Source organism: Limanda limanda, chromosome 7, assembly GCF_963576545.1.
Source record: "Limanda limanda chromosome 7, fLimLim1.1, whole genome shotgun sequence".
NCBI classification, from domain to species: Eukaryota; Metazoa; Chordata; class Actinopteri; order Pleuronectiformes; family Pleuronectidae; genus Limanda; species Limanda limanda.
This window is the reverse complement of record NC_083642.1, coordinates 16,642,004-16,662,768: the sequence shown is the minus strand read 5'-3', so window position 1 is coordinate 16,662,768 and position 20,765 is coordinate 16,642,004. Positions and strand designations below refer to the sequence as shown.

Here is a 20,765-nt window from a genome sequence, read left to right as displayed (position 1 = left end):
CTCTGAGCGACAGGCCGGCGAGCCAATGAGCGGAGAGACGTCGGTGACCAACGCGGTGTAGAGCCAATAGTACTCCTAGGACGGGGCAGGGAGCAGTGGGAGGGCGGGGCCTCTTCTTGTCTTCTTTTTTTTTTACGAACGTGACGTCACACTGCAGGATTTCTACCCACCCAGCACGGCTGTCACCGCAACACGCAGGGTCACCGCGAAGAGCGCCGCCTAGCGACCATGTCTCCCCGCAGCAAAATAAATAAATCAAATAAATAAATAGCTGCTGATACCGGTCTGCGTTTTTCTTTACCTTCACAATGTCTACATTCCTTTTCTACATTGATGTGAAGTGCTATAAGGCCTGTTTGACCTGCAGATGTACAAGATGATTTATTTTGAAACACTTTTTTTTTGTAATTGTTTTTATGTATTTCACTTTCTTAGTGAATGTTAATGTTAAATAATGTCATATGTGTGATTATGTTCCGGCAGAGGACCAGAGGTGACCTAGGAGATCCGTCTGGCAAACTACTTAGCCTCTTTTAAATCTCTCCTAAAGAAGTTTTTGTGTGTTTTCTCCTTGATCAGATCTTACTATTTTGATCATATTGTAATGTTGTATTTAACCCTCATTTTACTCTTTTCTTATCTGATACATTAGTTTATTTGTGGGTTGTGCTCTAATGCTGTGTGATCTTCCAATTGCTTTTAAATGTTTCCCTTTTAATTCTTGCAACTTGTAAAACAGTGTAACTGTGTTTTACTTATAAATTAGACCGGTTTCTGGAGGGAGGCTGAGAGTAGAGATTAACAACTCTTTATTCAGTCAACTTATTGATATGTAACAGAACTGTAACAGTTCAACAGTTCATTCTGAGGAGAGAAGAAACAGTGACGAGTTGGGACATAATGTGCATCATCATTTATTTCAGTTCAAAATCCTAGCTTCCAAAACAGGTTCGTGTTTAAAGGAAATCATTTCCTGTACAGTTAAGGTCAACAAGGTCAAGTTAGGTACAGTGCCATTTTGAAGAGACCATGTTGAGGTGAGATGTCAGTGGCTCTGCAGACCAGACGTTTGATGGTGTGCTCCTACGATGGTGGTTGTGGTGTTCATGCTACATTCTCTCATGATCCATTCACTTCACTTAAGAGAGGGTCATTTGTCCACGAGGCGCTTCTGAGGATCTGGACGTGAGGCCATGCACACACACAAAGTAAATTCACTCAATTAAAGTCCGCAGGGAGGAATTATGACTAAAAGGAACAACTGAACATACTGTATCTTGGTAAACCACTGCTCATCTTCTTACTATACTCAAAAGGAAGCTAACATTTAGGATTAGTTTATGTTTAGCTACATCCTCAATGGATATCCCAGTTCTGAACTTCATCTAAAAGCACAAACTGTGCGTGTGTTAGCTCTGGGACACCAACATACATTTTGTGGACTCAAATTCATTAAATTGTCACAGTCTTCATAGATAAAACTCAAAAGGGAGCCAGCAATTTCATCAGAACCCACCCTCACTCTCCCAAATGTATCGCCCACCCACCCCAAATAATTCTAAGTCTTTAATGAAGCCGATGTACACAGTATTACAAAACAAAATGAGAACATTAAAGGAAAATGATCAGTGAAGTGGATGTATGCACCTCCCTAGTAAACCTGTTGGTGGAAACTTATTCTCGCAGCATTAAAATGCGTCAACTAACTCTTGTTAAATATATGTATATATTTTGATATATATATACACAAACTCATGAAAAAAAAAGCATAAAAGTCTTAACTTTATTATGTTTTATTTTTAGAACCATATAATGGTTTTGAGACAAAAAGGGTAAATGCAAATAAAAAAACTTAAATCAGGTCTCCTTTTTTCCCCCATTCATATTGTTTTTTAGTTGTCATTGGTAGTAGTGAGACTAAATTCAGGCGTTTTGGACGATCCCTTGATGATGGTTAGAACGTTTCAGCCGTTGGTGGCGTGCGGTCCTCAAAAGGGCCGTCCGCCTTGTTTCTCTCTCATCCAGGTGTGGATCCTCTCCTTCAGCTCTGGGACTGTGGAGTTAACAACAGACTGTGAGGAGCAGCTAACAAACTAACGTTCACAATCAACAGAATAGAACATTTTTATATGTAATTAGTGGGACGAAAAGGCATTGTGGATTGTAGGTTTACCTGACTCCAACATGCTCTCTGTGAGCGGCTGCCTGTTGAAGGGATCGGTTGGGGAGTTGAGCAGGTGGCGTAGGATGATGGATCGGTCCGTGATGTTCCCCGAAGGTAGAATCACAGGGTCAGTCATCAGTGTGTCCATCAGTGGGTCTGTTAATACACAGTCGCATGATCATGTTACAGAGAATAAAATAAAAACAATAAACTGTCCTGGTTTAATCAATCTGTGCACAGAAATATTTTTTTTGCAACAAAAGTGGCATCTATCAGAGTGATTTATATCTCATTTTGTTTTTTCTTGTTAAAAAGGCATTCTAAAGTTGAGAACCTAATTGACAGATTGCACCTGGTTTCAGGAGCTTAGTATTCAAATGATGTGCATTAATCTAAATAGAGGGGTTGTAGTCATCATCAAACACATGAATGAATGTGAGCCAGTGACATGCACAACCACAAAAATTCAGTTTTATATGACAGCAACATTAGTGGACCTAACAAAACACCAGTTATCAAAACATCCAATAAATATCCTTTGAGAGTATTCAATAAAATGTGCCCTTTATTGAAATGTCACAGGGTTGTTACAGTAGGACTTGTGCGTGACAAAAATAAAACCTGCCGTGGGAGATTTTAACCACATAGAAAGGCGATACACAAGCCTCCTGTATGGCACACTCCCATCAACTGTGGTGGGTTGGATGGCGTATCTAGGAATCAAAGGAGGTATGTGGGCCACGTTCTCGGACTAGATTATATTAAGTCTGCGGTTATACGATAGCCCCCGCTCTAAGCTGTCTATATGACCTCTATGAGCTATAAAATCCCCCGCAAATGTCTGGCATTTTCACACATTTCAATGTCCGTCTGCACCGACTGACTTGAGGTCACAGGATTTCTCAGCAAGTGACTATCTGCTCAGGGTCAAACAGTAAGTCCCTTGCTATATGAGGCTATAGTTACCACAAAACCTTTATTATTTAATTTAAACATTACGCATTTCATTTTAAAGATGATGCTGTGCTAAAAATCTTATGTGATGGTTCCTGTGGTGTATTATAGCCATTCCTTCTGTATTTATTACTGAATTTGTCAAATTCAGACTGTACAGAAACATTTGAGATAGATATATATATCAATAAATAAAGCAGGCCTATGGACTTCCTAATTACATAGGGACAGTAAAGTATATAAAAAAAGGCGGAAATGAGCAAAGAAGAGCATTTCCTCAACCAATTTACCTTTTCTGGATAAATGGATTTGAGTGTTGAAGGTACAGTATAATGCTTTTTGAAATCTTTAGACAAACACACACACATATATACACACCTTTGAACTCGTCAGGTGCATCGCTGTAGTCCATCTCAGACTGGGAGTTCCTGGCGACTATTTCCTCTACCTTATCAGACAGCAGCTTGAATTTTTCAATGGCGATGGATGACTTGATTCCAGCCTTCCTCATCTTTGAGATCACCTCTTCAAAGAGCTCACGGCTGTACGACCGCTGCACAGAAACAAACAACAAATGAGCTTGCTTCTATCAAATTGACAAAGTACCACTTAGTAAGTTACAGTGAATACTTTGAACTTCTTACATAACACATTAAAGTGCCAATCTTGCAAATTTACATGGCATTCACATTCTTTTTCACTCTCATTGAAACACTGTATTTATGTGATAAACTGTATACATAAACTTCATCATTACCAACCTGGTCGTCTGCAATTGCTTTAGCAAAACGGGCACAGTCCAGCTGCAGGTAGATATCGGTCAGCTGGTCTAAGAGCTTCTTGGGCTCAAAGCCGTATTTCTCAGGGTTCTCCACCTTCAGGTCCCGACACTTTGGCCCACAGAGTTGCTGGAGGTTAAAGTTCAGCATGGCAGCTAAACGAGGCCCCAGCTCCTATATGAATAAGAAGCCACTGTTTAGAATAGTTCATCTGTGTCAGGATCCTGGCAGATAATGTAGCATTTACCATTACTATATCGTTGATGATGCATTTCTCATCTTATAGCCTAGATTACATTAATTGCAATTGTGACCAATTTTACAAAATGTCCAGTGGGGGCAGCGACACTCACAGGCCTGAGGAAAGGCTTCTGGACCTGCTTGGTGAGGATGTGGAACATTTCAACGGTCTCTGTGGCCAAGGCCAGATAGGAGCGAGACACCCGCTCATCCTGAGTCAGCTGGGACTGGCGGCTCTGCTGCTGCTCCTGAAAGTTGGCAGGAAAACACTTTGAAAACTATTGCATCCATGGCTGTCCTCTTGATTCACATCCCAGCACAGATATAAATGTGGCGAGTTAAGATGAAAATATGTTCCAGCTCAAAATATCCAAAGTAACCTTTGTAAAATATTTTTCTTAGCTGGTTTAGTTTTTGTCACCTTCTATTACAGTTGAATGCAGCATTTAGGTCACATCAAGGGTAATTATTATGATCAAGTAATATAATCTCATATACAAACTTATAAATAGTGACCATGTTAATATTCAGGTCATAACAACTTCAGAACTGACCCTCGGTAGCTGATCCCACTGCTCCTTATTTTTCATCTCTTCTTGAACTTCGTGGATACGCTTCAGGGACTCAAGGCTCTCGTCTAACAAGAAGGTGGTGTCGTTTATCAGCATGTTGATGTAGCGCACAAACTGCTTTCCAGAGCTAGAGGGGAGTAGGAACAAAAGAAGATGAAATTCAAATGAGAAAACTATTTGACCTGAAATAAATATTTTTTCCTTGACCAGAACATTTAATAAAAAGAAAACACTCACTTGAATTCTTCCATGAAAGTGCCATGGTGGGCAATGTTCTGCCACAGACTCTTGAAGATCGTGCTGATATGGTACCGTATAGTGAACTTATCATAGAACTCGCTGGTGGCGCCGGTATGCTCAACATCTGAACAGAGGAGACAGGGTTGTGGTGAAAATGACATAAAAATATGTATGGCTCAGCTGCATAACAACTAAAAATGTTATCACTCTTACAAACTGCAGTATACGTAGTTCTCACCTGTGTAGAACTTCATGAGGGCAGGGACCAGCTGTTTGATGGACAATGGGTGGTTCTCCATCATTTCAGAAAACCGCTGAGTACGGGGCTGTACAGCAGGGTTGGTGACGAACAGCACCTCCACTAACTTGGCGATAAGGTAGGGGTTCCTGATGTAGTTCTGACTGCAGATGAACACCACCAAGAAGGTGACAATGTCCTGGACACATGGCTCATATAAAACCTGGGGAGAATACCTGGAACAAAGGAGGAGGGTAAAGTGGAATATGGGATTAAACAAGCCAAAAATGTCTATCAAATCAATCCTGGTTGTCTTAGTATCGGTTCAATGCTGATGACAATTACTGTGAGCGACTATCAGAACTTACTGCACAACAAAAAGCAGAAACTCAGCCACATCTTCAATGTAGAACTCGGGGAGAGCAGCAAAGCTTTTGGGAATCTCAGGGTTCAGTGGCAGGTTAATGCTGCAAGGGATGAAGAAATAAATATGATTACCAATTTTAAAATGACTGTGAACTGAAAGACAGAATGACAGACAGCAAAGACTGTAGAATAACAAATCCCTCTGTATGGGGCCACATCAGTTATATTTACATCTATATCACAGCAATGAGAAACATAGTCAGTGGTCTGGAGGCTCACTTGGGATAGGCAGGGTCCACCATGCGGAGAATTAGCTGAATAACTGTGCTGTAGAACTGCAGACATCTGCGGAGCAGGTTCTCATCCAGAAGGCCCACATCAGCACAAGCTTTGGCTCGCACCAGTTTCTGACAGGAGAGAGTCACACACGATGAAGATCAAGTCTCTGTAAATATGCTCTGCTGTAGAATCCTGCAAGTTTCAGCATTTTGGGATAGTGCTAGGTACAGTGAACTGAGAGATGAGAATTTGTCTCTCCCTTTAAATCACTCTTCAAGGTCCGATCAATACATGAAGGGAAATAGGTGCATCCACAAGAATGAGAAACTTACTTTGAGCTGGGTTTTACAGCGCTTGAGCATCTCTCTGTGTCGACTGGCCAGGGGAGAATCTTTCCAAGCATTTTCACTGCTCTTCAGCTCCTCTACAGTCCTAAAAGGGTAAAGACAGCAATATTAACTCTGATAGGGATGCTTAAAATATGAATATGTGTGTGTGTGTGTTTATATGTGCGTGTGTACCTGTTTAGTTCACGGATAGCTCGCAACCTGCGGATGTAGCGCCTGCAGCCAGGCAGGATAGACAAATGGTGGGCGTGCAGTGTCAAGAAGAAACACTCTGTGGGGAACTTGGGTTCTGAGAACTTGTTGGGGTCGTCGTCTGTTTGAACAAATATTATTCATTATTTACAATAAATAAGCACATAACACCATCAGTCAGAGGCAGCCTGCCAAATCTTCATCAGCTGCTCTACCACTACAAACACAGTGAGTATAATCTATGTCACATTAGATGTTTACAAGGATTTTATTTAATTGTTTCAGTCGTAGCGTGTCAGATGAACTGCTTACATTACTGAATGTGTTGCTGCTGTTATTTTGAAGATGAGGGAATGCAGCAACACTAACACAAGCATGATTCATCTGAGATTATTTGGCTTGCTTATGAAAAAAAAATCATGTCAACAATCTGGCATGTGAATGAATCACAGAGAACTGATAAATATGCAAAATGGCTCCTATGTGTGTAATTAACAGATTTTGAAAAATGGCAGTAGTTAAGCACCATTTATTCAACTTGTATTACTGAAACAGCGACGCATAATAATTATTGACTTGCTTCATACTTCAAGAAAATAACATTTCAAAAAACATGTTATCAAGACTTTTCATAAACACACATCCATGCTTTTTCATGTCAGCTTACACAAGTCAGTCAGCCAGCTTTTCAGCTCCTCCATAGTGGCCTTTAGACGCGTTTCCTCTGAGCTGACAACAAGGCGACAGCTTGGGTGGAAAATGTAATAAGGGTCCACAGTTTCCAGCTTGATCTTCATGCTCAGCTGTTGCAGCACCCATAAGAAGTTCAGCATGAAGCCGTCTGTAGACACCAGCTTGTCATCGGTCTGAGAGAATAAAAAATGTAATGTTCAAAAGATGTTGATACAACCTGATTGAAAGACGGTAACTACCACAAAATGTTTTATGTTTTTTGTCAACAAAGTGATCCATTAGCTTCTGTAGATGTAACATTTACAATACAGTTGGTCTGCTATCTTGACTCTTTTGCTAGTTTTAGGAAAATCAGGTGGCTGATATTTATCCAAAACAATACCAGATCTTTTGCTAAATACTTAAACTCTCTAAAAACTTGTATTTGATTTTTGACCATCTAGTTTTATGTGTTTTTACAATTAAACAAGTTATGTGAAAAAAATATGCCATGGTATAAAAGTGAATCTGTTTTCATACTACTGTATTTCTTAATGTGTTAAGTGTGATGAGGATACACAAAATGTATATTGATTACTAACCTGCATCTGAGCTTTCTTCACATTGTAATTGACTAAAGCTGCCATGTAATTAAGAGCTAACTCGCGCGTCTCTCCATTTAGTAGGATGTTATGAAGAACTTTGAACAGGTCACCCTAAAAAAGAACGAGAACACACAACTTTAACAAATTATTCTTTACCGGTACAATGTTTATTTAAAAAACTTAAGTGGAGACTCACCCTTGCTGACTCCAGGTAGTGCTGCAATGACTGGCTGACAACTCGTGTGTTCTCTATGGTGATGGCTGGGCCAGAGAAATATTTGTCTCCTACTTTGGTCTAAAGGAAAACATGAACATAAAGACATTACAAATCATCCAAACTCAACTTTCCTTGTGCCAATTTTGATGTCTCGCCAGCAGTGATGCCGGTTAGTTACTTAGTAACGCGTTAAACGCGTTACTCTAATCTGACCACTTTTTTCAGTAACGAGTAATCTAACGCGTTACTATTTCCAAACCAGTAATCAGATTAAAGTTACTTGTCCAAGTCACTGTGCATTACTATTTTGTCATTAATTGTAAAATATATATTTGATTGAGAGATCGTCAGGTGTGCCGTGGGAAATTATTATCGCGGCTGGGGGAGCGGTCGCCCCGGCGCTCTCCTCTCCACGCAGCCGGGGGCTCGGTGTGCAGCCCGCCTCGACGTATTTTGGGGGAGGAGGTCCTCGTCCGCTGCGCCTCACGTCGTCTCTGGTACGGGGCTTTCTTTCTCTTGGACCGAGGGGTTGTGTCCGTCGCCGGTGCGATAGGCGGGGGCCGGTTGGAGGGGACCGGGTACGGTGGTCGGCGGCGGCGACTGGCCGCGTGCCGGGCGGCTCGGGCCCTTCTCGCGGATCACCTCAGCTACGTCGCCCGCTGGGGGAACCCCCCCTTCGCGCGCCCCCCCCCCCCCCCCCCCCCTAAATCAAGTAATCTGTAAAGTAACTAAGTTACTTTTTCAAAGTAACTGTGGCAACACTTCTCGCCAGTGTCCATTTTCAGAAACAGCCTTCGGGAGGAACTTAAGGAATGAGTATACTGTTCATTTTGCAACTCACATTATCCTCAGCGAACACAGAGAGGCTGAAGGAGGCTCCCAGGTAAGACAGTCTCTGGATCTCTCTGCCAGAACCAGGGCTCAGAGGTTTGGGACACCATAGAGGCAGCGACGTTACCTGCACAGACGAGCCAGGACAGAGACACATATTACATATAGGTCCTCAGGTCTTTTAGTGTTGTCGAGTCATAAACATTTACCACATTTAGTTGACTAGTGGAGCGAGTAACAACCCATCACCAGAAGCTTAGGCTGACAACCATGTAATACAATGAACTGAACAATCTATAGCTTTGTGCTCACTAACTCACACGTAGACCTGATCTTTATAATAACCTGCTGAATTCATATGCATGTATTCGCGGATAAGTGGGGCATCGCTTTTCTTTTGTTTTGTTCCGCAACAATGAAGTTAAAACACCATGATGCGTCATAATCCACAGGAAGAACTTCTTTCCTTATACGTCATAATAAAACTTTAGTAATACTTGAGTATCTTACCAAACTGCACACTGGGTGAGTCTTTCCAAACTTAATTTCACAAAGTTCAGCTAATGCCTGTAAAAACAAAACACAATGCAAATCCACATTCACAATTTTCTTCATAGTCAAGTTTTGTGTACAGATCAATCCAGTAACATGGTTTATTTTTATGACCATAAAGATAAAAGATAAAATTCACCACATTGAAACCGGAAAGTTTGGAATCAGTTAATGATTTTCATTTATTTTGTCATAAAGACATTTCTCCGACTAACAAAACAAAGTATACAATGCTCAAATTACAATCATTTAATAAACTTAATTTCACCAAAATCACAGATGTCCCAAATGAGATTTTGGTATCCAATTATTTGGTATGCTTACATAGATGGTAAGTAGAAACTACATCGTTGCTCGTAATAGCTAGATAAGATTGTAAAGAAAACCCTGGGAAAACCCATCTAAGAGGAAAAGCAGCATAATTGGAACACAGTTAAATGTGTATTTAAGGATGAGCGCACACATGTGCAAGTACCCTACATCTGGAGCTGTCCATCTACTGAGTAGGGAGGTCATTTGACAGGCTGCCAGAGTCTCAATAAACCAAGCTGTACTGTACATCCCCTGTATCTCTGCATTAACTCTGATCGACTGTCTGGTAATTCAGTGTAGATCAGACGAGGAAAAAACATCTCCTTACCATGAGCGGGAATTTAAAGTTGTCACTGTCAAAAGAACATTCTTTGACTGCTAGAGCCAGCCCCTGGAGGATAGGAATGAAGATCTGAAAAATAAAGATACAGAACGATAGTAAACATGTCATTTTTCATTAGTGCCGTGTCAACTTTGGAAACGGCATTTCCAGCAAACTATCAGCTTGAGGATGACTGCACATTTGCCTGAACTATAGTAATTTCTTCATTACCGTGAAGCTGTTTTAGAGTCAATGATCTAAAATGAAAACGGTAAATGTCTGTATTTATCAGACATTTTTTAGTCTTGAAGACCACTCAAAGCGCTTTACAGTACAGTTTTGCCATCCACACACATTCATACAGTGCTTATATGTGCAGCACATTATACACTGCTGGTGGCAAATTAGTATTAACACATGTACAAAAAAATGGATTGACTTGCTCCCCACCTGTCTGAACACTCCTTCCTCGGGGTGGGTAATGCGTGCCAGCTCCTGAATAAAACCGTAAGGAAGGTTCCGACACAGCATATAAGGTACCAGCAGAGACGGCTGGAGAGGGCTTCTGCATGCAGAAAACACACAGAAGGAGAGTGGTGACAATAAATAAATAAATAATCTGTCTGGAGGGAAGGTGAAAGAGTAGTTGCTATGGAGACTCAGAAAAGAAAAAGGGACATAATGCACAAAAATATAAAGACGGATAAGAACAGCCAACACATTAACACTTTGCTTCCGGCTTTGCTCACCGAGGCTGGGTCAAGGTGCCTTGCAGGACCAGGGCAACGTGAGAAATACACTGAGAGCGAATGTTACTGAGAAGCTGGCTGACATTTGGTTGGCTGCAAATCTGAGGGAAAAACGGGGGAAGAGAGGAGTGAAACAATTAGAGGTGTGATATAAATGTATGCTGACAATGTCAAAGAAACTCTTGCAGACTCTGTTGAATCACAGCATTCTTTGATGAGCAAAACCTCCGCTCGTTTCCAGACCAACTGGCCGGCAGCTAGTCTGCGAAGTACAAAATGTTCCCCTGTTCCCAGACACAGAGAATAAACGTAAAAGAACCTAAAATATCAGTTTTTATTATCACAAGGGTTATTGTGCTAAAAATGAATACACATCTTAATTTTTCAATAGAATATCTACAAAACTTTTCCTTCTTTATCTTTTTGTGGCATCAATTTTCTAAACACAACTTGGTTGAGACATTCATTCGTCTAGCAGACAGTGGGCTACCTTGGGAGCTTTCCTTTCCTCCATGCCAACACTGTCAAAACGCTCAATGAGGTAGTTCAGCATCTCCGTCTCTTTGCATGCTTCAATGGTGAAGCGGTCGGTGGCCGATTCGCAGGACATCCCCCCTCCACATGCACCAAGACTATAAACAGGACGGCAAACACAGAAACAAGGACAGAGAGGGGCTCTTTCAGTACAAGGAAACAGCACAGCAGAGAGAGATGTACTGTTAGCATCAAACATTATCATGGCTGTATGGTTAACAAGCACAAACCCATTCTCAAGGCTCCTGAAAGAAAAAAACTATGAAGGCATTAGTGACTGCATTTCACAATCTCAGTACTGGGAACTTGGGAAAAGAATTAAAATAAAATAACATTAATATTCAAGTCTTTGATGCCATTATTATGATTCAGCACATTTAACAATAGTGGTGATGTGAGTTTAAACTGCTGTTAGTGGTCAGCTGTAACTGCAAAACCTGCATGTGAGCTACTTCAAAGCACTGACTTTAGGGCAGCAATACATTTCTCTCTGGGTTACAACAGTTCCTGATCCTCAAATATAAAATAGGCACAACAGATTATTGTTAAAAACCTTAAATAGCAATGCTTTTTTTTTCGTGTCCTTTTTTCCTGAAGAAAGATGAGATGCAGGTTTAACTAAAGCCTGGAGTTTGATCGACAATTTGACTAAGTGGAAGTAGAAATGCCATGGCACAGAAAATAAGTACTATTTCTAATTAAATCGTTCATAAAACTCATATACACACAAGTCTCCTTGTCACATACAAGTCACACTGTGTATAGGTTAAATGATATTGAAATGTTCCCCTAAATGTTCTCAGGGTTAAGTGTCATTTATCTTGTGTTGTACATGGAAGTGCACTGAATATATTCATGCAGATAAAAATGTATTTCAGCGGACAATACCGTATAAATATAAAATAAATAGGCCAAGAATGCTATAATTAAATATAGGATAATATCTCTAACATGTTCTCGATTCCGTAGCAGCATATTTACAACTTGGATCTAATTTCGGCTGAGACAAAATGTATTACTTGATCATATCATACATCAAAAGTTATATACTGACTAACTTATGACTAAACCTCTGAAGACAAAACAAGTGAAGCAATCTCAAAGATAGCTAGGCCTCCATCAGTTTAAGGCTCACCACTCTTCACTCGTTTGTTTGTGCACCGTTAGTCGTAAAGCCTCCGGGGGCCCACCACTGAGCAAGCATTCACACATGAACACACCGTGCAGCGGTGTACCTGGACCCAAACTGAACCCGCGCAAAATCCTCCTCCTCCTCAGACTCTTCATCACTGCTGTCCTGAGACATGTCGGACAGGGCAAAGAACAGGAACGACAAGGGGCTGATGTGACGAGGACAGGAGGAGTGAGGGGAAAGAATGGAAGAGAAGAGGATTGTTGTGCAAGTATGAGGAGACAGAAGTGACGTAAAAAAACATGAAGAAATGTGTTATGGTAACACATGGCTAGAAAGAGAGGACAGGGAAGAAGGGATCACTACAAAAGGGACGCTGGAAGGCTGCATGCTTGCTTAAAAAACATTACTTGTGAGGTTTCTTTTTAAATGTTCATTAATGCCATTTTCCTTGCAGCTTTTATGTACCGTCAGACCATTCTTTCGACTAATAACTGAACTGAGTGTCACTACCTCTCATTCATCTTCCCTTGAGTAAGCCAATGCCAAGAAGCGTAAAGCAGAATGTTTAATTATCTCTAATATTAGGGTTATCACTTTTAAAATTATATCATTGAGACCACTTTCCCATTCACCTGAAAGGTAAAGTGGTCAGTCTTCTGGACTCCATAGTATCTTAAAAAATTACTGGAATGCCTGATAATTGCCTGAACACACAATATATTAGCATTTTTTAATCAGCTAATGTAATTGATTGTGTGTGTATTTTGAATTACCCAGACATTAATCAAAATTTGGGTATTTGTAATAAACAAAAAATACTGTTGATTAGTTTTTTGTATTATTACTTGTGATTACAAACAACAATGCTAAAATATCAAGTTGTTCTTTGGCTTTATTTAAATGTTTCTGCGAAAAGATAAATGTTAGCTTGAGTTGATGAGAACCGCCTACATGAAACTTATTATAAGCAGCATTATATGCAACAAAAAATATTTAGTTGAAAGCCTCATAGCGTTTCACAAGAAGTTAAGGTTTTAGTTTGCTTGCTTGTGCACCACAAACTCACACACAGATGGCAGATGAGATACCTAGATGGTGGGATCCTGGAACCAAAGGCAGTTTGGCGAGCGTTCGATCTGGGAGAAGGGGGCACCGTGGTAGGGGGTGTGGAAGAGGGTAGGTTGTGAGCCCCAGGGGAGCTCATGGAGAGGGACTGGGGGCTGAGTGGTGGCACAGGAACTGGGGTGTTGGGAGGAACAGAGGGTCCCGCGGGGCTCGGAGAGGGTTCAAAGAAACCAACTCCTCTGTGTCCCCAGCTGGATGGGGAAGGAGCCCCCCCGGAAGAGGTGACAGAGTAGGGCCGATAGCGTTGGGAGATAGGCAGGGGGGCAGATGGAGGGTTGAGGGAGTGTCTCGGAGTAGCAGTAACAGGTGGAATGTGGGGAACAATGAATTGTGGGGTAGAGGGGGTAGAAGGGGTAGAAGGTGTAGATGGTGTAGTAGGGATGGGAAGGGACGGAGAAGTCCTCTTGGCTGCATCCAAAGCCATTGGGTGAGGACTACCACACCCATACAGACTGTGGACAACATTGATAAGATGATCATTGACAAAAAATAATCAGACACCAATGTCTTGGAAAAACATGACCCAGGCAAAATCAGGAAAGCACACATATGGCGGAATCAAACTGTAAACCAACGAGTGCAGATGACAACCAATCCACAGTCTTGATTTGTCTCTGGGAGTCTTCACGGCTAATAGCACTGAGTCAAGGTACTTGCCTGGACAGAGAGCTGGCACCAAAGGATCCCGCACTGGGGCCCATGGGACTGCCACCGAGGCTGGAGGGCTGCACCAGCGTCAGTCGGTGGTCAGGAGATTTGGCTGCTGCAATTGGCTGAGAGGTGGCGGTCAAGCTCGCAAAGGGGTTGTGGACACGTGACTGGGTGGACATCATTAAGACTTCCATCAGGATCTGGCCGATGAGGTCTTTGAAGTCAGAGTATGCTACAGAAAGAAAGAAAAAAAATCATAAACAGTCAAGTTACCAAATGCAGTTAAATAAAATGTTTCCTTCAGCTTGTTACGGTTTAAGAGATCAAGATGGTGCTCAGTAACATACCATCTTTAGGGTTCTGGTGGAACTCTGTCGCCAGTGAAGGGAGAAAGATGACATCTCTATCCTGTTCCTTCCACGATACGCGGAGGATCTTACAAATGAGCTGCAGAGCCTGTTCTTCGGAGACATCAGAGTTTGCAGAGGTTTCCTGGCAAGATGACAGTAATGGTTTGATCACACCCCAGAGCCATTTGCAGCATAAATGTTATTAAGAGAACTTGCATAACTTTGATTGTCAAAATAGTCATTAACTCCCTGGTCTATCAAGTCGCAGGTATGCAAGAGGAAGTGGAAATAAATAGCATCTGTGGAAAGTCCCCTATCATATTCCTGTTTATACTGAAAGACTGCTGTGTGTTCAAAGTCAAGTCAGCCAATTCATTAAAGATAAAACACTTTTCTTTGAGTACGCTGCTGTTTACCTTATCTGTCAAGTTCCTCTTCTCCCTGCGATCGCTGTCCTCCACCTCCATGTTCTCTATCCCTGAGTCCACATCCACCTGGGACATGCTGAAAGAAAAAAAGAAGGGATGCATTGCTAATCAAGTCTCTTCAACCCTAATCAGACCATCAGACTAACACTCAAACCTCAATGATCTACTTGACGTGTCACATCATCTCCTTTACAAAAATCTGATTACCAGATCTTGCAAATCGTGTGGCCTTGATATGAAAATCAAAATTTCTATTAATAATTCATATTAAAAAAAAAGGATAAGGAACCTGAAACTTCAAAAGCGAAAGACAATTTTATATCATAACAAGCTCCTGAGAATCATACAATATATTCATTATAATTTATTATTGAACAAAACCTCTGTTCTACATTATATAGGCGACATTGTTTACAACAAGCTTCATTCTTTTTTTTACAGTTCACATAGATTACCTCTTGTCACAGGAGGCAGTGTCGATGTCCATGCTCTGCGATCGGGACAAACTCTGGGACTGAGTCTCAAGGCTGTTCGAGGGGGAGCTGGACAGGGAGCTGACGCCCTCGCTGCTCTGACTACCAAACACCACCCCTGAAAAAGCAACACACCACATCTGAGCACCTCTGAAGCACAATACAATGATAAAACTGTATCATAATATTTTGACATAAGTCTTCATTAAATATGTTTTTTAGGGCCATGACATCAAAGTCAGTATGGTGAGGCCCTATTGAAATTGTAAGGATTATTATTATTATTCAGGCAAATGAATTGGCTTTTTGAGGGCTTTACAATGCTCGAATTCTTACCAAAATTTGCAGAAAGTTAGAAAGTGGTGAAAATTTACGTATTCTGGAGGAATTTTCAATGGGCGTTGCAAAATGGCTCAACGGTGCCCCCCGAGACCCCTGGAACGTGTTCACATTGACTAGTCTTCACAAAAATCAATATACAGCTGTATCATGACCAGACAAACAAAAAAGTATTTAGGTGCAATTGGAAAACCCCAACAGGAAGCCTGCTATTTTGCATTTAGTGGGCATTTTGGCCATATTCCTCATTTTTACTTTGATGTACTTGTACCAGGGCTTTCATCGGATCAACTTCAAATTGAGATGAGACTCATCACAACAAGACGGAGATTAAAAGTTATTGACAGATCGATTTTTCGTCACACGGTGTGACCGTGGCGTGACGTCAAAGTTTGATTACATGCCAATAAAACACAATGTTCTGTAACGCGGTCATACATGGACCATGAATCCTTTGATGCTGAGCCGTAAACAAGCAAACACCACTCCTGCAGTGACAGTGGTCAAAGATCAAAGAATCTTTATGTCTTCAAAAGGTAACGTCTCTCTCCCTCTCATTATTAGGGCCCGAGCACTGACATCAAAGTCAGTATGGTGAGGCCCTATTGAAATTGTAAGGATTATTATTATTATTCAGGCAAATGAATTGGCTTTTTGAGGGCTTTAACATGCTCAAATTCTTACCAAAATTTGCAGAAAGTTAGAAAGTGGTGAAAATGTACGTATTCTGGAGGAATTTTCATTTAGAATTGGTATTGGATTGGAACCTGGTTTCTTATTGAGTTATATTGAGTGCCTGGTTTAAAATGTGTGGTTTGTTTGCTTTTCTGTTATTTCAAAAAGAGAAAAAACGGTTCATGAAGATAGTATCTTACTATAGGACTCCCCTTAAAAATATTACACATATTGTTTTTTTCCTCATGTTGCATTGGGTTTTACTCCATTGTCTTAATATATTCATCCTTCAAAGATGACTTTTAATTCGTTTTTGTACTGTGTGTTTTTTATAAATCTTAACTGTAATTGTTTGTTATTAAAAAAAAAAAGACCATTTACTATAACACTATATAAACCTCGGACCGGATGAAGCAACAGTTTATATTTGATGCACGGTTGGCCTTTATGGAAGAAGACTAATTTAGTCCCACTGGCTCAGATGGGTGTTTTTAAGATCAATGTGGTGTGCCATACCATTATAAGCCCTCATTAGTGTAAACACTTAGAGAGAAAGCTGATTAACACGCAGGATCTTACTGTAGACGAAGTCCTGGAATTAACAACTCTCCTGAATTCATGACAATCATATCATTACCAACTGTTAACTCAGATAAACACTGTGTACCCTTGTGTTGTGTCAAATAGAGTATTCATAACAAACACATTGACATGTGGCGAAAGCCCGAATAACTGCAATGAAGGAGATCACAAATTTTAATAAATTCTGAAAAGCAGCAGTGGCCTTAAAAATTTACTTTTGTATAACACCAGCCTATCTATGAATACAATGATATGAAACTGGCACTCCATCTATAATGGCAAGTGCATTTTCTAGAGCATCCCACAGGCAGAGGCAACCATTCCCACTCTGTACAGCAGGGCCTACACCTGGTACCAGACAGGGACACTGTGATCACAACAACCTGCTTCGGTTTTCATCAGAGTCAAGATGTGTGGCTGTTTTGTCTGTTAAAATATTAGTGTCATAAATATAGAGGTCCTTTTCAGTATTGTGTACAGTCTGAATCAAACAGGGATGTTTATCCTTAAAGCCTCAGAGACAATGTATTTCAAGACAATTAGTGTAGGATGATAAGGTAAGACTACAGATCACACAAGAAGCTAACGTTTAAAACTCTGTGGTGACCACCAGGCTAAGATGCCTGAATCCTGATCTGATGTCAACATCAAACCTAAATTTGTGAAATTAAAGTAAAGCCTGCGATAACAGCAATTAAGGACAAATGCATCCCCGAAAAACATGTAGATATCATTCAGTTCTCACCAGAGGTGCCCATAGGGGATGTGGCAGGGGTACCACTGTGGACATTCAGCCCCAATGATTGGGAGGCAGCTGGTGGCAGGGGCTGGGGTGCGGCCCCTGAGGGTCCATGGAGGGGTCCCGGTGGAGTCTCTCTCTGTGGGGACGTCAGGGGTGTGCTGAGAGGGGTGCTGGGCAGTGAAGTCTGTCCCCCTGCCAGTCGCACCAGCCTTCTTCTGCGAATCTGAAACGAATACACCAAAGGAAATTCCATATTCAGTCAAAGTTTTAAATTAAAAAAAAAGAATATACTATTTTTAGTCCATATTTATTTATGGATAAATGATTGGCACGGTTAACTGTGGCAAAATAGGAATTGGGTGATTTTAGTGTATTTGTTTGTTGTATTTTATTTGATTCTTATTATCCCTAGACAAAACGCATCATAAAGAACTGGTCGGTTTTAATACCACATTTCGGAGTTAGACAGTATTAAAATCAAAAGACAGTACCTATGACACAGATTCAACATAACCTACATTACGAACAATGTCAAATGGGACGAGTGTTCGTCACAACTCAGCTGAGGACGTTAAATACGGTTTAACGGTTTCTCAAAGAAAAGAGTTTCTACAGAAACGTCGGTGGTTCACGATGAGCCGCTCGGGGACCAAAGCAGTCGGCCCCCAGTTCATTGCACAATGGTGGCCCGGTGTGTTTTTTATGCTGAGTCGTCTCACAGGCTAATTTTTGACTGTTAGCAAAACAACGTTAGCAGCTGTCAGCTAGCTTAACGCAAGAGGATCAACCAAAAGCAACCGAGCAGCCGAAGAGAAATATAACCTAACCTGTTAAAATACAACAAGAAAAATAAACCCGGTGGATTAAACAATCGAATGCGTGTTTGGTTAGAGGTGAATTGAGCTACATAAAGCCGGTGTTATTCACGGGTCGGCTTCTGAAAATCCCCTAGTATCACGTTAGCTAGTTAGCATTGTGCTTCTCCGGCTAAATTCAAATTAGCCTACTAGCAACCGTGACACAATCGTTCACGTCCCATTCTGTTCACTCTCGAGAATGATCGGCGTCTTGTTAATACACACGGTGTCATTAAGTCATCGCACACACGCCGATAAAAGCTGCTGTTGAAATAAATGTGGCATTTTATTTATCGCGGATTTTATTTATTTTTTCCAATTTAGACTGAGCTAGCTCTTAGTAGCATATCGGCTGGTAGCAGCACAATTCGCCTGGACGTCAGAAGAAAGGACTTTGTAAATCTTAGTGTAAATTATTATGGCTGTGAACGAGGCATGCGCTCTGAACTGTTGACCCTTTTTGTATCATTGTCACCTTACCTCATCTGCGCTCAGTTCCTCCATCGCAGCTAAGTTAGCTAGCTATTTCACTTTCAACTGCCTCACTGTGTGCCAGCCAGAGCCAGCTAGCTAGCCTGTGTTGGGACTAAATATGCATAGTCGAAGTCGTTCAACGAATACGTGTCAGTCTCGATTGTCTTCAAGATAGAGACGAGGACTGAAGTGGGCTGAGGTCGGAGAGACGCGGCTCCTCCAGGAAGTCTCTCGTTTGCTGGTTTTCTAGGCAGAGTGTAACAAAAAGAAAAGTAGCTGTCTATTATACGTCAAAATACAACAGCAGCCATTTTGGTTCTACAGTGCGTCACGTGACTTAAGAGGACACAGGGGGAGGTGTGTGAGGATTCATTGTGTGGCACAGATACACTTGGTGTTATATATAAACATGTTTTTCGAAGAAGGCAACAACACATCCTGTTGTTATTCATTAAAGTAATAGTGTGAATGATCCATCAATTGGTTTTATTGGACTCAATGGGAGACCACTCACTTCCTGTCTGGGATCAATGATAATAAATAATAGTAATGAGATAAGAAAATTAAAAAAAAATGATATTTCTTCATTATGAATAGAAAAGTGGACTGTAAAATGTCCTAATTGTTATACAATGTCAGGGTTGGGATTGTGTATAAAAGCTTTTCAGTGATTTCTAATTAACCAGATACACTTAATTTAAATTGGTTGGATTTTCTGGGAGTAAAATCAATGTTTGGCAAATGTGGATGATTCAGGGCCATGTAAAAACAACCATCTAATACTAATAATTATAATGATATTTTAATCAAGCTGATGTGGTGGATGGTTCTGGATCATGTTAAAAAACAAACAACATAACAATAATAGAAACCACAGCTCATATATGACCGTAGTATGTGCACCCTAACCATTCAGCTATCAGGTCAACACCTAACCAAATAAATTTAAGATCATATAAAGCTTCAAAGTAACAGGACCTGAGCACAAAACATCACCACAACTTTATTTTGTAAATGTATATGTTATTCAATTGATAATACAAGTTACAGAGGCAAAACAAAGTTCAGTAGCAAAACAAAAGAGTCCTTATATTAAGGCTAAGGTTCCTACAAAACGAAACAAACGTGCAAAATACAGGAAACTAGAAAAGATTGCAAAAAGGCTAAACCGAATTAAAAATTTAAAAAAATAAAATAAAAATAAAAATAAAAAGTAAATAATTAAATAAAATTAAATGAATCCTGCACAGTTTGCTTCTGCGCAATTCAATTTAATTTAATGAAATTAAATTTCATTTAATTTTTTTGGGCCCCAGCACTGCAATTGAAATTGTAAGGATTATTATTATTATTATTATATATTATAAATTATTCTTACAGATCTTCACAAAAATCCATACACATATGTATCATGACCAGACAAACAAAAAGTCTATAGGTGCAATTTGAAAAACGTAACAGGAAGCCTGCTATTTTTATCTAGTGGCCATTTTGGCCATATTCCACATTTTTACTTTGATGTTCTTGTACCAGGGCTTACATCAGATAAACTTAAAATTGAGATGAGTGTCATCACAACAAGATGGAGATACAAAAATTGATTTTCGTCAGACGCTGTGACCGTGGCGTGGCATCAAAGTTGATTATACGCCAATAAAACACGATGTGTACATACAAAACTAAAATTAAATTAAAATACACCTGTGTATCAATTTTTGTGAAGATCGGTCAATGTAAACAAATTCCGGGGGTCTCGGGGGGCACCGTTG

At 40.6% G+C, this 20,765-nt stretch overlaps 1 protein-coding gene across 1 annotated transcript; it reads right to left on the bottom strand.

Annotated features, from left to right (window-relative positions):
* Positions 1-898: 898 nt before the first annotated feature.
* On the bottom strand, positions 899-19,307 carry ube4b (ubiquitination factor E4B, UFD2 homolog (S. cerevisiae)). Its single transcript, XM_061074304.1, has 27 exons — positions 19,003-19,307; positions 17,669-17,888; positions 15,310-15,445; positions 14,843-14,930; positions 14,424-14,568; positions 14,083-14,308; positions 11,122-11,263; positions 10,632-10,732; positions 10,333-10,447; positions 9,889-9,972; positions 9,207-9,263; positions 8,707-8,823; positions 7,845-7,943; positions 7,646-7,759; positions 7,039-7,237; positions 6,354-6,492; positions 6,165-6,264; positions 5,833-5,960; positions 5,556-5,654; positions 5,188-5,423; positions 4,947-5,073; positions 4,692-4,836; positions 4,251-4,385; positions 3,880-4,071; positions 3,497-3,671; positions 2,174-2,320; positions 899-2,053 (listed from the first exon to the last, which is right to left on the bottom strand). Exons 1-27 carry the CDS (start codon positions 19,024-19,026, stop codon positions 1,989-1,991), a joined length of 3,555 nt encoding a protein of 1,184 aa, XP_060930287.1. The 5' UTR covers positions 19,027-19,307; the 3' UTR covers positions 899-1,988.
* Between the last annotated feature and the right edge of the window lie 1,458 nt (positions 19,308-20,765).

Bases quoted from the DNA above. Each gene is read 5' to 3' on its own strand.
- ube4b (XM_061074304.1), bottom strand. From the start codon at position 19,026: ATGGAGGAACTGAGCGCAGATGAG. The intron at 4,837-4,946 runs GTGAGTGTTTTC...ACTCCCCTCTAG, and splicing joins ACTTTCATGGAAGAATTCAA to CTCTGGAAAGCAGTTTGTGC. The intron at 2,321-3,496 runs GTGTGTATATAT...GTGTATTAACAG, and splicing joins TGCACCTGACGAGTTCAAAG to ACCCACTGATGGACACACTG.